This window comes from Schistocerca gregaria, chromosome 10, assembly GCF_023897955.1.
Source record: "Schistocerca gregaria isolate iqSchGreg1 chromosome 10, iqSchGreg1.2, whole genome shotgun sequence".
NCBI lineage: Eukaryota > Metazoa > Arthropoda > Insecta > Orthoptera > Acrididae > Schistocerca > Schistocerca gregaria.
The window spans coordinates 148,700,871-148,719,078 of NC_064929.1; the positions used below are offsets into that span (position 1 = coordinate 148,700,871).

Consider the following 18,208-nt stretch of genomic DNA (forward strand, 5'->3'; position numbering starts at 1 on the left):
TATTTGACGTTCATGTCGGTTGGAAACAGGCTTTGTGACTTATCTACATCTACATCTACATCCGTACTCCGCAAGCCACCCGACGGTGTGTGGCGGAGGGTACCCTGAGTACCTCTATCGGTTCTCCCTTCTATTCCAGTCTCGTATTGTACGTGGAAAGAAGGACTGTCGGTATGCTTCTGTGTGGGCTCTAATCTCTCTGATTTTATCCTCATGGTCTCTTCGCGAGATATACGTAGGAGGGAGCAATATACTGCTTGACTCTTCGGTGAAGGTATGTTCTCGAAACTTCAACAAAAGCCCGTACCGAGCTACTGAGCGTCTCTCCTGCAGAGTCTTCCACTGGAGTTTATCTATCATCTCCGTAACGCTTTCGCAATTACTAAATGATCCTGTAACGAAACGCGCTGCTCTCCGTTGGATCTTCTCTATCTCTTCTATCAACCCTACCTGGTGCGGATCCCACACTGCTGAGCAGTATTCAAGCATTGGGCGAACAAGCGTACTGTAACCTACTTCCTTTGTTGTCGGATTGCATTTCCTTAGGATTCTTCCAATGAATCTCAGTCTGGCATCTGCTTTACCGACGATCAACTTTATATGATCATTCCATTTTAAATCACTCCTAATGCGTACTCCCAGATAATTTATGGAATTAACTGCTTCCAGTTGCTGACCTGCTATTTTGTAGCTAAATGATAAGGGACCTATCTTTCTATGTATTCGCATCACATTACACTTCGCTACATTGAGATTCAATTGCCATTCCGTGCACCATGCGTCAATTCGCTGCAGATCCTCCTGCATTTCAGTACAATTTTCCATTGTTGCAACCTCTCGATACACCACAGCATCATCTGCAAAAAGCCTCAGTGAACTTCCGATGTCATCCACCAGGTCATTTATGTATATTGTGAATAGCAACGGTCCTATGACACTCCCCTGCGGCACACCTGAAATCACTCTTACTTCGGAAGACTTCTCTCCATTGAGAATGACGTGCTGCGTTCTGTTATCTAGGAACTCCTCAATCCAATCACACAATTGATCTGATAGTCCGTATGCTCTTACTTTGTTCATTAAACGACTATGGGGAACTGTGTCAAACGCCTTGCGGAAGTCAAGAAACACGGCATCTACCTGTGAACCCGTGTCTAAGGCCCTCTGAGTCTCGTGGACGAATAGCGCGAGCTGGGTTTCACACGATCGTCTTTTTCGAAACCCATGCTGATTCCTACAGAGTAGATTTCTAGTCTCCAGAAAAGACATTATACTCGAACATAATACGTGTTCCAAAATTCTACAACTGATCGACGTTAGAGATATAGGTCTATAGTTCTGCACATCTGTTCGACGTCCCTTCTTGAGAACGGGGATGACCTGTGCCCTTTTCCAATCCTTTGGAACGCTTCGCTCTTCTAGAGACCTACGGTACACCGCTGCAAGAAGGGGGGCAAGTTCCTTCGCGTACTCTGTGTAAAATCGAACTGGTATCCCATCAGGACCAGCGGCCTTTCCTCTTTTGAGCGATTTTAATTGTTTCTCTATCCCTCTGTCGTCTACTTCGATATCTACCATTTTGTCAACTGTGCGACAATCTAGAGAAGGAAGCACAGTGCAGTCTTCCTCTGTGAAACAGCTTTGGAAGAAGACATTTAGTAATTCGGCCTTTAGTCTGTCATCCTCTGTTTCAGTACCATTTTGGTCACAGAGTGTCTGGACATTTTGTTTTGATCCACCTACCGCTTTGACATAGGACCAAAATTTCTTAGGATTTTCTGCCAAGTCAGTACATAGAACGTTACTTTCGAATTCATTGAAAGCCTCTCGCATAGCCCTCCTCACACTACATTTCGCTTCGCGTAATTTTTGTTTGTCTGCAAGGCTTTGGCTATGTTTATGTTTGCTGTGAAGTTCCCTTTGCTTCCGCAGCAGTTTTCTAACTCGGTTGTTGTACCACGGTGGCTCTTTTCCATCTCTTATGATCTTGCTTGGCACATACTCATCTAACGCATATTGTACCATGGTTTTGAACTTTGTCCACTGATCCTCAACACTATCTGCACTTGAGACAAAACTTTTGTGTTGAGCCGTCAGGTACTCTGTAATCTGCTTTTTGTCACTTTTGCTAAACAGAAAAATCTTCCTACCTTTTTTAATATGTCTATTTACGGCTGAAATCATCGACGCAGTAACCGCTTTATGATCGCTGATTCCCTGTTCTGCATTAACTGATTCAAATAGTTCGGGTCTGTTTGTCACCAGAAGGTCTAATATATTATCGCCACGAGTCGGTTTTCTGTTTAACTGCTCAAGGTAGTTTTCAGATAAAGCACTTAAAAATATTTCACTGGATTCTTTGTCCCTGCCACCCGTTATGAACGTTTGAGTCTCCCAGTCTATATCCGGCAAATTAAAATCTCCACCCAGAACTATAACACGGTGGGGAAATCTACTCGAAATATTTTCCAAATTATTCTTCAGGTGCTGAGCCACAACAGCTGCTGAGCCCGGGGGCCTATAGAGACATCCAATTACCATGTCTGAGCCTGCTTTAACCGTGACCTTCACCCAAATCATTTCACAATTCGAATCTTCTTGATACTATTGCACTTCTTATCGCTATAAACACGCCTCCCCCTTCACTGTCCAGCCTATCTCTGCGGTATACATTCCAATCAGAGTTTAGGATTTCATTACTGTTTACGTCTGGTTTCAGCCAACTTTCTGTTCCTAGTACTATATGGGCGTTGTGACCGTTTATTAATGAGAGCAGTTCTGGGACCTTTCTATAGACGCTTCTGCAGTTTACTATTAGCACATTAATATTGTTATTCCTTGTTGCATTTTGCCTACTCCTGCCTTGCCGCGTCTCAGGAGGCGTCTTGTCGGGCCTAGGGAGGGAATTCTCTAACCTAAAAAAACCCCATGTGCACTCCACACGTACTCCGCTACCCTCGTAGCCGCTTCCGGCGTGTAGTGGTGGGTGTCACTAAGAAAGGAAAAAATTATAGTTCATTACTAAACTGTGTTGTGAATACATAGAGAGAAGGATCCTTTATTGTATGATTATATGATAGTGGAACAAACACTGGTAGCAGTTACTTCTGTAAAATATCTGGGAGTATGCGTACGGAACGATTTGAAGTTGAATGATCAAATAAAATTAATAGTTGGTAGGGTGGGTGTCAGGTTGAGATTCATGGGAGAGTCCTTAGAAAATGTAGTCCATCAACAAAGGAGGTGGATTATAATCCACTCGTTCGACCTATACTTGAGTATTGCTCATCAGTGCGGGATCCATACCAGGTTGGGTTGACAGAGGAGATAGAGAAGATCCAAAGAAGAGTGGCGCATTTCGTCACAGGATTATTTGGTAAGCGTGATAGCATTACGGAGATGTTTAGCAAACTCAAGTGGCAGACTCTGCAAGAGAGGCACTCTGCATTAAGGTGTAGCTTGCTGTCCAGGTTTCGAGAGGATGCATTTCTGGATGAGGTATCGAATATATTTCTTCCCCCTACTTGTACCTCCCAAGGAGATCACGAATGTAAAATTAGAAAGATTCGAGCGCACACGGAGGCTTTCCGGCAGTCGTTCTTCCCACGAACCATACGCGACTGGAACAGGAAAGGGAGGTAATGACAGTGGCATGTAAAGTGCCCTCCGCCACACACCGTTGGGTGGCTTGTGGATTATAAATGTAGATATAGAGCCTGGTGGCTGCTGCTTGAGCAGAGGGGAGAGTTTCCAAAAAAGTGCCAAAATCCTTGTTGAAGGGTTAAGCTGAACAGCTTGTCCCATTGCTTATCATTTTGGCAGTCTTTCCAACTCCTTGCTTGTGGCACCTCAACATCTCTGGGCTACCAGACGGAGGCAGCTTAGCAGCGTACAAGTTAGACACTATTTCTACTCACCTTCTCCATGACACTGTATGTGTTGATATTAATATGAGATGACCTTCCTTCCAGCACATAACCCAACTGATTAAAGGAAAGGCTATAAAGTATAGAACTGTATACAAGTATGTATATAAGTGGGGAATTAACGCAGTATCATAAAGTAAAATTTGATGTCAGAAGCCTGTAATGTAACTGTATAGGTCATCTCCAAATGAAATATGTGATACTTGAGTGGTCTACAGAATTGGATACTAACATGCGAAGCTGATGAATGTAATGAACACTTACTGTAATGGTGCTGTGAGGTCAATTCAAGTTTGTTTGCATACTTTGAATGTAATTATCATTATTTGTAATTAAAATGTCATGAGGCTTAGTTTTTATCAAAAAGTATGCTCAATGAACATAACAAATACTGAAACAGAAATTTATAAAATACATGCAGAAAAACTTATTTCTTATTACTGTTCCGTGTAATAAAAAGACCCAGGAAACATGTTAGTAATAAAATCCATCCTGTAATTAAAGAGTTATGTAAGTTATGTATTATTCTAAATGTATATTTTCTGTATTTTGGCAACGTAAATGATATTCTCACAACTTGTTTATTATTCTGGAATATTAGCAACTATTTATGCATCTAAATTCTGAGGAACTGTTCATTTTCTAATTGAAATCATCAAAATAACTACATCAAAAAATATAAACAGCTATTTTTACACTGTTAGAAACCCTGGCACAAACAGGCAAAAACACACAATTTTGTTAAAGATTTGGTCACGGGCAGTTGTAGCTATGATTTTGTGATGTGCCATTTTGTGGCATGTTTCTAAAAAATGTGTGTGATCCAACCTTGTATTGCAATAAAGGCGTTGCAACACAGATTTATACATTTTGGCTACATCATGCAGCAGAAGCCGATTAACTAGGACAAAGATTGACAACATAGCAAATCCAGGCTTTATTATAGGTGGAGAAAAGTTGCAGTGAGCAAACATCGCGTATCTTCAGTATCAAGAACAAAGGCTCTGTGCCAATTACCACAGCCCAACAAGATGGTTACATTTTAATATGATGGAATTGCTGGCTAAGAAATTACAATTACATTTCTTTTATGCAGCTGGTTGCTGATAATTTCAATATATACAACTACAGATGCTGAGGATGGATAAAATACTAGAAGTAATTATACGTTTTAAGACCACAAACTGAACTAAGAGTGCAAAAAGAAAGAAAGAAAACATACAGATTGCTATTAAATATAAAAATGAAAGATAAAGAGAAAAGCAGTGAAGATATTGGGGAATAAATAAGTGTATACATTTTATGAAAACAAATGCATATAAAATATGTAATCACATTCATGGATAAATAATTGTGATATTCTTTGTTGTAAATATACAGGGTGTATCAAAAAGGACCAATTCGACTTGACATGTCTGTATTTCTGAAGCTTCTAAACATATGGAATGAATGTTGGTTTTTGATGAACAGGAAACTCAAAAAGTTTTTTTCATATCTTTTCATAGGTGTTCAATATGCCCCCTTGAGATGCATGGCATATTTCAATGTGGTATTCAAATTGTTCCTACACTGCAGTGAGCATGTCTTGAGTTAAAGCTTCCATTGCTGCTGTTATGCGATATCTCAGTTCATTCATTGTTGTTGGTAATGGAGGCACATAAACAGAGTCTTTTATACACCCCCACAAGAAATAATCACAAGTAATGTAAGACTGAATCATTTGGTTCAGTGTGACAGATCCCTCATTCAGTAACCCTTCGATTTAAAAATTTCCATACTTACAGATGCCAGTGTAGTGGTGCCTCATCCTGCTGGTAAATAAAGTCGTTTGAATCAGTCTCCAACTGTGAAAAAAGAAAGTTCTCAAGCACATCGGGATATGTGCTTCCTGTAACAATGTTCTCGAAAAAGAAAAATGGACTGTACATCTTTTCTCGAGACTGCACAAAATACATTAAATTTTGGAAAGTCCCTCTCATGTTGTACAACTTCATGTGGTTGTTCCTTACCCCATATTCTCACATTATGATGGTTCACCTTTCCATTTAAATGGAATGTTGCCTCATCACTAAACACTAAGTGTGGAAGAAAACTGTCATCCTAGTCTTGCCAAGATCGAAATTACAGAACTCCACATTTTGTTGTTTGTTACCTTCATGAAGATCTTGCTGTAGCTGAATTTGGCATGGGTTAATGTGTAAATGTGAATGTAAAACATGTCAGACAGACATTGGGGGCATGTTGAGCTGCACGGCGAATGAATTTCTGTGGGCTCCTTGTGAAACTGTGGTGGATGGGTTCGACATCTGTGTCAGACACTCAGGGATGGCTCAGCGATTTGTCTTTACGCAGCAACCTGTTTCTTGAAATTGTTCGTGCCATTGTCTAATGCTTTGTGCTGTAGCAGGATCAACACTATACCTAGTGTGAAAGTCACACTGAACAGTTATTACTGACCTGCTCTGCGCAGAACGTAGAACACAAAATGCTTTGCGTTGTCCTGGCACCTTTTTTTATTAGAATTGGAGCAGGCGCACACTGCTGCTGCCCAGTGGGAACCATGTAAAACTCGAGAGTTTATACCCTCCAACAGTACGTTGTCGTGCACATATCTCATATAATATAATAGTTATGATTTTTTTTTAATCGTCTTTTTGATGCACCCTGTATTATGCATGTACTACAATTAAATCTCAAAAGACTGAAATTATAGCCAAACAGAAAAGTGTTAAGGTACATACTTTATCATGAAGCCTTCTTTTTGTGTATAAAACTGCATTATGCACCCTGATACGATTGACAATTCTCAGTGAGTGTCCAAGGGCAAAAAACAAGTACTGTGAACTGCTTCAGTATATTTGTGTTATTGGGACTGCAAAATAAGGGCACTTACCTAAAATTGCACTAACCATCTCACATAAAATTAAGTCATAGCAAGTGAATTATGTTAAGAAATGATGAAAATAAGAGCTTGACAAAACAATTTGAATGATGATTATTTGAATTATTGGCCTTCTCCGTATCAAGTAACTGCTGTATGAAAATGTAGGGACATGCCATTGTAAAACCAACTTCTAAATTCACACAGGACTACACACAGCTTACTTGTACAGTTGTTGACAGCTGGTGCTTCAGTGTAAATGAGTCCAGGCTTAAAACTGTTTACCTATGACAACAATATGTCTCAGTAAGTATGCTGAAAACTGTGTAAATATGCCTTGGCTCTATTTTTCACTCACATTCTTAATACTATGGTCAATGCAGTTTATTTGGAGGGTTATGTTAAAACACACAATGAGCAAATTGTACAAGATTTGATTTTATTTCAAAAGAATGTTTAGTTTCTCAGATCAGGTAATGAAAAGATTGAAACAGTCAGTCAGAAAATATGGGCCACATAAAAATGCCATCAATACAAAGAACATTTACATGTTGATAGTAATTCAGCAACAAATATGTTAATAATAACTAATGTACACATTTCTGGAGGTACAAATTTGTTTGACAAAAAATAGGCTGCTGGGTGGTGGATAAAGACAGACCACTTTCTCTGAAAGCTGGGCCTTTCAACTTCCAGTTATGAACAAAAGTAGAAAACTAAACTACTTTTTATGAATCCATTCACCACTCAAAAGAAGTGGTGACATGTCTCCTCAATCTCATTCTGTTTGATTCAATGCTTTTCACCAATGCAAAAATATTGCATAGATAAATGAATACATTTCAGCTAAGTAAAGGGAAAAGAAGGATACTTAAAAGAAGCACACATAGCAACCAGTTGCATTATGTGGCAATTAAATGTTGGGCCAAATCCCAGAGATTATATATTTCACAACATTAAGCATAGGACTAGTACTACAATAAATTTTCTATTGAACCAGTTAAGTGCTCACATTGTTAATAGTTGAGATACATTCTTTTATGAATTCTAAATATTGGTAATCACCAACATCCATTTACAAGCAACATCTTTTGATTCATATTACTTTTTGGGAACAGAAACTGGACATAATTATTGTTTTGCATAATTATAACTTCAATTGAAAAAAGAAACACTATTAATGTAATTCTGACAAGCAGCTATGGCATAAAAACTGAATCAGCATGTGGCCAACAACATTCTAAGTTGTTTTAAATCACTATGACATACAGGGTGGCACACAAAATGTGTTACCAATTGTTTCTTTCACAATTTACGATGCGTATTAGATATCCCACTGGGATCTCTACAGCAGTACCAGCAGAGCTTGGAAAAACAAATGAGTTATGAAATGACATGTAATTCACGATACTGCCGCTAGGAGACTAGTAAGCAGCAATGACTGACAATGGAAGACTGAAGACACAGCAGTGATCGGCAACTGTGTTACTTTTTCATGACTCAGAGGTGTTTACAACAACAGTTTAAAACACAATGGGTCCCTTGCAGGAATACCATCCACAGGTTGTACGATAAATTTGTACAGGAAGGAACAGTATTGGAAGTGAAGCGACCTCGGACTAAGCCTGTTCGCTCACCGGAGAATATGGAAGTATTATGAGTTGCTGTACAGAGAAGTCACGGGAAATAGTGTAGAAAGGCAACAGTGCAACTGGGAATATCCAGATGCTCCATTCAACACATTCTTAAAAGTGACCTCCATATGTACCCATACAAGATTACCAGAAGCTCACTGAAGAACGCAAGCAGCAGAGACTACTGTTTGCTCAGTGGACAGAGAATGGGGAAGAAACACTCAACAACATTTGGTTTTCAGACGAGGTGCATTTTCATTTAGACAGTGTGATTAACAAACAAAATGCACGCTTTTGGGCCACTGAAAACCCACAAGTGCTTCATGAATGACAACATTATGCTCCGAGGATTACAACGTGGGCAGCAATTTCCAGTTACGGACTTATTGGACCCTTTTTCTTTGAAGAAACTGTGAACAGTGAGTGTTATTTGAGCATGCTTCACAATAGCTTCATTCCACAGCTTATTGCTACTGCCTTGCCCTTCAACACACAGTGGTTCATGCAAGATGGAGCAAGGCCACATACTGCAAACACTGTGTTGGAGTTTTTACATGAGCATTTCGACATGCAGATCATTTCACTCAGGTTTCCAGGTCGTTTCAATGACAGACGAAATTGGCCACCCAATATTCCTCAATCCATGTGACTTTTTTCTTTGACGGTACCTAAAGGAAAAAATTTTTCTGAAATGTCCACGCGATTTAATGGAGCTCAGAAGACTTATTCTTTACGCTTGCAGTGAAATTGCGGAAGACATGTGCCGTAGGGTAATCACTAACTTCAGTGTTCGTTTGAAGGAAGTTAAGAAACAAAATGGTGGACATATTGAGCATGTGTTGAGTTAGGACAAATCTCCATGGATGGCTCTTCATTGTAGTATATGTTCCTTTCAGATTGTATTGACAATAATGTTCATATTCAAAAACAAAATGGTAACACATTTCGTGCACCACCCTGTACTCGCTGAGGCAAGCTGACTGTGTATCACTGGTGCCTAGTGGCTTCAAAAGGCTTGCCCACGGAATGAGTGTGTCTCAAAGATGGCTGTTGCTGAATATTTACTGCTTCTGTTATCACATGCTGTAGTTTTCAGCTGTGAAATAATGTTTTGTTCTGGGTGTGAGGATACTGGAAGCAGATTAAGAGGCACCTCTCCTTTATCACTAATTACTGTTTATAACAAGGCTACCATTGTACAGGGTGAGTTCTTTCTGGCAGAGGATGAGCTGCTGTGGTCCACAGTCTCAGCGATGTCACTTCTCACAGTGTGTCAGTGGATGTGGCTTATGACACGGCACGGCATGTCGACCTTTGATGTGTTGCTCACTTCATGTAGCACTGAGCGACTCCACATCTATGTCGTTAATAGTGTCTGACATGTATCTTCATATCTTCATAACAGGTGCACTGCAGCAGTGACAGTTGTGAGGAGTATGCTGAAGGTCGATGTCTCTGACCAATGTGCGCCATGTCTGTTTGTGGCAACAAATCCGCACTGAACAGCTGTTCAAAAGCAATAGAATCTTCCTCTGCAGATAGTCTTGTTAATTTGTTTCCCTATTGATTGCATACTTCTCGTCTGTTATGTGGGGACCTTCTTCGATACAGATATCTGAAGTATCACTGCCTCCAGCCACTGGTGGTGGTGTGATTCACAGCTAGGTTTTATTAGATGTGACCACAAACATTATGAACACTAAAATGAGTGTGCAAAATGACAGCAAGGATACAATTTACAATGTGAGAGATGTTACTCATAATTACTACTGCGACAGTCCCAACTGAGTTGTAATTTCTTTGTCCACTCTGTTACCACCAACTACACAATAATAAGCATGTATCTAGATCATGTTATCACAAAAATAGGAAATACAAGGAAATGATTCAATGCAAAGAGAAGGCATTATAATGAAACAATAACCACCAACATTGAAGTAATATTCAACAAGAGACTGTTAATCTAAAAACAGCCTCCAATAAAAAAAAAGTACCATCACATTTTTGGAAAAGAGCAACCATTATAACATTAAATATACTCTGGTGACTCCATTGAACACCACAGGAAGTACTTCTTGTCTGAAGTACAAGACAAAAAATGCCAGAACTGCTCCCAATTATTTCAAAATAGTTAACTATTAATCAAAATTTTTACAAAGCACTGGTTTATCCCATCCAAATGAAGTGTGTGTGCAATTACATTTTAATTGCTTTAGACTCATCCAATAGGAGTAGGTATGTTGTTGTTGTTGTTGTTGTTGTGGTCTTCAGTCCAGAGACTGGTTTGATACAGCTCTCCATGCTACTCTATCCTGTACAAGCTTCTTCATCTCCCAGTACCTACTGCAACATACATCCTTCTGAATCTGTTTAGTGTGTTCATCTCTCGGTCTCCCTCTACGATTTTTACCCTCCGTGCTGCTCTCCAATACTAAATTGGTATTCCCTTGATGCCTCAGAATATGTCCTACCAACCGATGGTAATGTAATTACTTGGCACTTGTTCTCCAGAGAGGTGATCAATACAGACTGTCAATGATCGTGCTAAAAGGTTCCACTTTTACTGACAAAATGAACAGTTCCAGATCTCCATTTCCAAAACACAAGGTAGCAAACTGGTGCCATAATTACCAGCAACACCCTTAATTGGTTGGGCTTTAACAACAGATTCCAAAAGCAGTAACTAAAAAAAGAACCTTATTTTAATAAGCTTCATCTGGTGATATTTGTGCATACTAGACTTATGCATTTATAATTCTTTCTCTTATGGCCAGAACACACATTACCTGAAGGAAGTAACAGTCAAGCTCCCTGCCGTGGGCAAACATAGCGAGTAATTCCGCTGAGACATATTTCTTTATCATATGAGACAACTTCTTTCACTTAAAATGTTGTTATTCTCACAGAACAAAACCTACACTGGCTGTAAAGGTAAACCAATTTTTCGTGGAACAGTCATTCCAACAATTTTCCAGGGGAGAACAAGAGATGGAGAAAGAGTTCACTATACAATCCATCTTCCAGTTGTTTCCAAAAATGCCTGTTCAATCATTTTACATTGCTTCCCATCATTCATAAAAATGTCTCTTTGATCATTTTGATTTAAAAGATGTCAATCATGACAGAAGAGACCAAATTTGAATGTTTCCAGAAATTCAAAGATTGAAAGCAATGGACTGACAAACACAGTGTGTCTTTATATTAGAAAAAGAAAAAAAAAATGTTGACTGCATAAGACAGTCTGGTCACATGTGGATACAAACAGGAATGAATCAAATAAGACAGAAAGTGGGAACATAATACTTACAGCACAAGGTATAGAACTGACTGACCCACATGAAGTGTGTTCCACTTTAGAACAGTGTTATGTTAATATAGTTCAGGAGCAAATGAAACAAAATGAAGTACTGACTAAGAAAAGTATAGTTCCACAAGAAATAACAGAATGTCTATTCCTGTTTCCAACATGTGAAACAGAAGTTACAAATATAAGTCAGTGACTGAAAAACAAAGACACAGAGGGCACAGATAGAATATCTGCAGAAGTAAGCAAACACTGCTCACAGTAACTAGTTAAGCCTCTGACATTCCTTTCAAACTTGGTAATGGGGAAGAGACTGTTCCCCACATGTCTGGAAAAGAGTAGACAGTTATAAAAGGCAACCTAGAAACTACTCACCTATAACAATTACACCTGACATAAAAATTGTAGATGTAGCTATGACAAGCAGAATTATAAATTTCATAGAAGAACAAAATATCTTGGATGAAGCATAGCATGAATTTCAGAAAGTGTGGCAAATCTCATGACCCATATAATGAGAGCTTTGGAAGAACAAAAGGAAGGAAGTTTATAGCATATTTCTTGATTTCTCAAAGACATTTCACTGTGTATGCCATTCTACTGTGTTACACAAACTGTACAGATATGGTACCTGTGAGAATGCAGCCTGTCTAATAAAATCATTTATAGAAAACAGAGAACGAAGTTTAGAATTACGATACAACATAAACTATAAGATGGAGACCTTTTACTCTGACTTTCAAGTGCTAATGTATGGAGTAACACAAGGCTTAATACCTGGTCCACTATCGTTGATGTAGCATGAAAATGACACGCAGGATCAGTAAAAGAAAATGTAACCATGTGTGCACATGATACAGCCCTTATTGTAAGTAGTAGCTCAATAAATAATTTAGAAACAAGAATTGTCATGGACACAGAAAGGGCAAATGAATATTTAAGTGAAAACAATCTGTTTGTAAATGAAAACAACATACATGGAAATACTAGCAACGAGACCAACAACTTATGTGAAACTACATATAAGACTTAAGGGAACAGTGCTAACAAAGTTGGCAGTTATGAGTTCGTGGGGTTCACAATAGACTTTTGACATGGAAAAACAATATAGAAAAACTCAGCTCAAAAATAGGCAGCAGTGTATTTTCAATGAATAAGAAAATATCCTACACAGTTGATGTAGAGTCATTGTTAAACATGTATTATGGACTAATTTATCCAAATTTATCATACTGTATAATAATATGGGGTAGGACAGCAAATGTGCATATGAACAGACTGAAAAAAGGAAAGCAAACATATGTATTGGAAGGCTACGACTAAGAGAGCCCTGTAAAACCAAATTCAAAGAATCTAAAATTATGACCGCACCCTCATATATTTGAAACAGTATAATGTATCTCAAATTAAATTGTACACCAGTTCTACACAGAGAACTACACAATTACAGCACACGAGTAAAAGATGACTATCATGTCAATATTACCTGACTGCAACTGGCCAATAAAGATCCTACTAAAGCAGGGTGCTCATTATACACAGCTTACCAAGCAGTTTAAAAGATGTAAAAGCACCATCAGTTTTCGAATCACAATGAAGACAGTACTTAAAATCAGCATATTTGTACAGTGTTAATATTTTGAGGCCAGTCCAAATGAATTAGAAAGATTTTGCTGCACTAAATCAGTAACTTGAGAACTGAGCTACATACACTGTGTAAACAAAAAATAAACTTGAAATTTTTTCTTATGCCTCAACCATTGCAGCAAAAACTGAAATTGGTTGCCTATATGCAGTAAATTAAATGTTTACATTAATTATTTTACATATATGTTTAACTCTATTGTGAAAAATAATATACATGCTCAAATTGTAATTTGCACTTTAGCTGAAATTGTAAATGTACATTGACGTATCCAGTATGCTTCTAAACAGTGATCAAAGGATGAACAAGTAAATGAACAATGTCACACAGCATTTCTTTTTATGTCATCATTAAGGACTTTATCCCTCTAAAACTAAACGAGTACAAAATGTGACAATGCAGAATAATAATAATAATAATAATAATAATAAAATTTTATTGTCATCCAGCTCATTATAGCAATAGATAAAGTCAACACCATACATTTCGCCAACACCATACATTTTGTAATGTACTGTAGTTTGCATGAAATGGGCAATAGTAGAAACCAAATGTTACAAAGCAATATTTTCATCTTCAAAAAATCCATGAAGAGTGTGAAAAGGATAGTTAACTAGTAGCTTATACAATTCGGCTTTAAAAATATTTACAGGTAATTCTTTAAAATCTTTGCTTAGTCTGTTAAGCATCCTTACTCCATGGACAAGGTAGGAGTTCTACTACTACTACTACTACTACTACTACTACTACTACTACATAGTCTATGATGTGGCATATCTATTCAGGTTTTATTTCTAGTATTATAGCTATGAATATCACTTCTCAATACAAATTTTGAAACATTGTTTCTAATGTACAACAGAAAATTATAAATGAATAGGTTTGCCACTGTCAGACATTGCAATTTAACAAACACAGGTTTACAGTGTTCTGATTTACTGGAATCAGTAATTATTCTTAATAGTTTCTTCTGCAAAAGTAAAATTACATTTATGTGACACTAAATTCTGTATGATATAATGTTTTGGAAGAAAGCCAAATATGCTGATCTCACACATTTATATGGAACATGTCCTTTTAAATTCATAATGAAATAATTAACTCCTGAAAGTCTACCTGATATATTTTCGATGTGTGGTTCCCAGGTAGGCTTTTCACAAAATAATACAATGTATGTCCAACATCCTGCAAGAACTAAAGTACTAGAACCAAGACTGGAATGATTTCACATTTAAAAGAAAATTATGAAGTTAAAGGTCTATGAGGTAGACACTTACAAGCAAATGAAAAAACTCTAGATACACAATATAGTACATAAAACTCACATATAAATAACAAAACATAAAAGAATAATAGCAATACAAGAACAAAATGTGTCTCCATTCATTAAAACCATATTTATAAATACTTCCATAAGAAAATCTTATAAATTTAAGCAACAAATACCAATCTCTCTTTCTTCTTCTTAGGTGTGGTTTCTATTATATCTAACCTAATCTTTAACTTATAGTTTATGTCTTTATTTTCACATTTTATTTCGTTCTCTAACCAATAATTCGACACATAATAATCATCTATATTTTCAAACATCAATATATATCTATCTCTACCATAATAGCTTTTTGCCTGAATATGCGAAATAAGCAAATTATCACCATCTTTCAAATCTTCTAATGTTTTGCAATCTTTAACCTTAATTTCAGATTCTATTGTTCCCATTTTTATATTTTCTATTTCTGCCACATCCTCTTTACATATTAAAAGCTGATTTATGTAAGAACTGTTTGTTATTTCAAAAGGTTTTATTTCTGATGCATTAAAAATTATGGTTCCGTTAGCAGTAAATTCAAAAAAATCATCTTTCACAGGGTAATATACTATTTCCACACTACCATAGTAAAACATAAATCCTTTTTCTTTTAGATTGTCTCTATGACTGTCAGCTCCATTGTAACACCCTTTAAGAAAATATACCACTTTTTCATCACCTTTTCTCCCAAGAAAACCAACATTTATTAATCCACTTTCTATCTTTAGAATAAGTGCATTTATTTTGTAATTTCCAGTTATATCAAAATTTATCAAACCATTAGAAAAATAATTTTTAATTTCTTTCTCTGTTTCTTTAATTTTTTGATATTGCTCTATTAAATTTTTATTATCTTCTAGTACACTCCTCGTTTTATTCAAGAAATCCTTTTTCCTACTCTTTATGCTTATTTCTTTAAATTCTCTGTCCCTCTTATTTCTAGACTGGATGTAAGCTTTATTAATGGGGTCTGTCTCTTTAATTTCATATGGAGGTTCCATTCTAACACTGGGTCTTTTGCGTAAAATTAATGGTTTAACATTAGTTGTTTCTATTAATCCAATTTTTTTTATATCAATGCCTACAGGTATTGTAGATAGATGGCACCTAGATCTACTAAAATATGTCTCTCCCTCCTCCTTAATAAAGCATTTCTGTATTATCGATACGACATTTAACTGCTCTGTATTTTCTAAAATTTCTAAGTAGTTAAGTGGCAATGATTTAAAACTGTAAGCAGACAATACATAGTTTATACATTTTGTTCTTTCTGTCTGATTTCCTGGTAACTTTATTTGTATTCCAGTTAATTTTTTTGAAATAGTATTTCCCCAGTATGCATATTGTAATAAATTTTTAGAAACAACACAACAGCTATTTTTTAATTTGTTTGTTAATTTTGTCCACATTTTAGAAAGTGGGACTGAATAGAATGGTGCACTTTCGAAATATTTTTTGTTGTCTTCTATTATGGCGTTACAATTATCTAACGGAAGAGCTTCATGGGTTGCTCTAAATTTTGGATCTGTATAGTTATAGATTGTAGCTTCTAATCTAGTAATGCCATTATTTGCTGCCCGACGATCGTTAAATGTTTGTTTTAATCTTGCATTGGGACAATTTACTAAATTTATTATATGGTTTCCGAGTTGTTTACTCATTCCAGGATTTGTTAGTTGGCATATATATTTGCTGTAAATTTTAACCCTAGAACTACCATTCTTCCACGTTAAGCAATCTATTCCAGTATTTTTATCACCATCTACTATTACATTGCAATCCTCTTTATATTCACTTTGGAAACAAAAATTATGATTCTTTCTGAGATAATCAGACATTTCAGCCTTGTTAAATATTCCAGCAAAATCCTGCGTTATATCGAAGTCTAATAAATAGTAGTGTTCTTCTTCGAGCTCTCCTATTATAACAGCTAATTTAGGTAAGAGATTGTCCAAGTAGACATCCGCAAGTTCTATTTTATATGGAATGACTACTGGTTCTTTGTATTTTTCCTTTACACTTTCTATTTTCTTGCCTATAATTTGCTTAACACCTGTAACTACCTGGGAATCAGAATCTAGTTTATATGGTGGTTTGGCAACAATGGCCCGGCTTCCTAAGTTAAATATCTTAAATTTATCTCTAAGAACATTGTTAAACTTGCCACATACTTCTTTTTTAGCCAAAAGCTTTCCATTTTTTGAGTAACAGTATTGAGAATCTGTAATTACAACCATCATAATGTTATCGCAAAATGTCTCTGAAATTGGTTCAAATTTTTTTAGTTTTTCTTCCCCATTTGTATAATCTATTTCTCCGATATTTGTTAAAAGGTTATCATTATCTAAATTTTCTTTAAGTAACCATAACCCGAAATCTTCGATTGTTGGTTCAGCTCTATTTCCAAGACATTCTTTGATCGAACATTCATATACAGCAGCGATTTTTTCCTTCTCCATTTATATAAGGGAGAAACTGAGCGCCAAAAATGGAAGTAGCAGCGGAAATCAATCTGTAAAAACAAGACGGAAATACGTTGATTTAGAGAGCCAAGATAGTAAGTAAACTGAGTAGACGATAGTATAATAAAACGACGCGTTAACATAACGCCTCAAAATACACTTGTGTGGTCCCTATACAAGACTGTAACTTATGAAAGAAGAATCCCGAATACTTACGGAAAACTTATAATGAAAACGATGCCTTGTGGAATAGCGACGCCTGCACAGCGATTCCTGCAAATATTATTCCAGTCGAGCGGTCTGGACACATGAAAGTACAGTAAAACAATCCATTAATCTGGCGCCTCAAAATACGCACATACCGCTATATATGTATAAGAATGTACGAAAGAAGAAACTTCGAATACTTACAGGAAACTTATAATGAAAAAGATGCCTGGTGCATTGGCGACACTTATGCAGCGATTCGTGGAAATATTCTTCCACTCGACCTTCCTGCGTACATGAAAGTGCAGTAAAACAACACATTAGTCTGGCGCCTCAAAATACGCACATACATATGTGCAAGAATGTATGAAAGAAGAAACTCTGAATACTTACGGGAAACGTAATGAAAAAGACGCGTATGCAATAGTGACAGATGTGTATCGACTCTTCCTCTTGGACGTTCTGGTGATGACTGCGGCTGGCTAAAGGATATGACTCATTGATTACGCGTATCTCCTTAGTAGGCACAAGCCGCTTTGCTTCGCAGCCGCTACAGCGTTTTGCTGCGCAGCCGTAAAAACTGTTTTAAAGTGCACTGTAACATTTTCTAAAAATTGGCTGTTTTGACGTCGTTTTTATCTTAGACTGCTCAGGATTACTGATAGACGAATCTGAAACAGCTGGATCATTTTTCCAGAACTACTTGGTTTTTTACAAGTGTGTTTCGTAAAAGTGAAATTTTTCTTTCAAAAATTATTTTGAAAAACCTGGCAATTACTGTTACAGTAGTTCATTTTCAAGGTCTGGTGCAAGGCTTCAGTTAAAAACTAAACATTTTTT

At 36.9% G+C, this 18,208-nt stretch overlaps 1 protein-coding gene across 1 annotated transcript; it reads right to left on the minus strand.

Annotated features, from left to right (window-relative positions):
• Positions 1-12,867: 12,867 nt before the first annotated feature.
• On the minus strand, positions 12,868-17,948 carry LOC126293493 (uncharacterized). The gene is made up of 4 exons (XM_049986745.1): positions 17,762-17,948; positions 17,573-17,656; positions 17,378-17,461; positions 12,868-17,211 (listed from the first exon to the last, which is right to left on the minus strand). Exon 4 carries the CDS (start codon positions 17,156-17,158, stop codon positions 14,822-14,824), a length of 2,337 nt encoding a protein of 778 aa, XP_049842702.1. The 5' UTR covers positions 17,159-17,211; positions 17,378-17,461; positions 17,573-17,656; positions 17,762-17,948; the 3' UTR covers positions 12,868-14,821.
• Positions 17,949-18,208: the final 260 nt, after the last annotated feature.

Excerpts from the sequence above, each read along its gene's own strand:
- LOC126293493 (XM_049986745.1), bottom strand. The coding sequence starts at position 17,158 with ATGGAGAAGGAAAAAATCGCTGCTGTATATGAATGTTCGATCAAAGAA.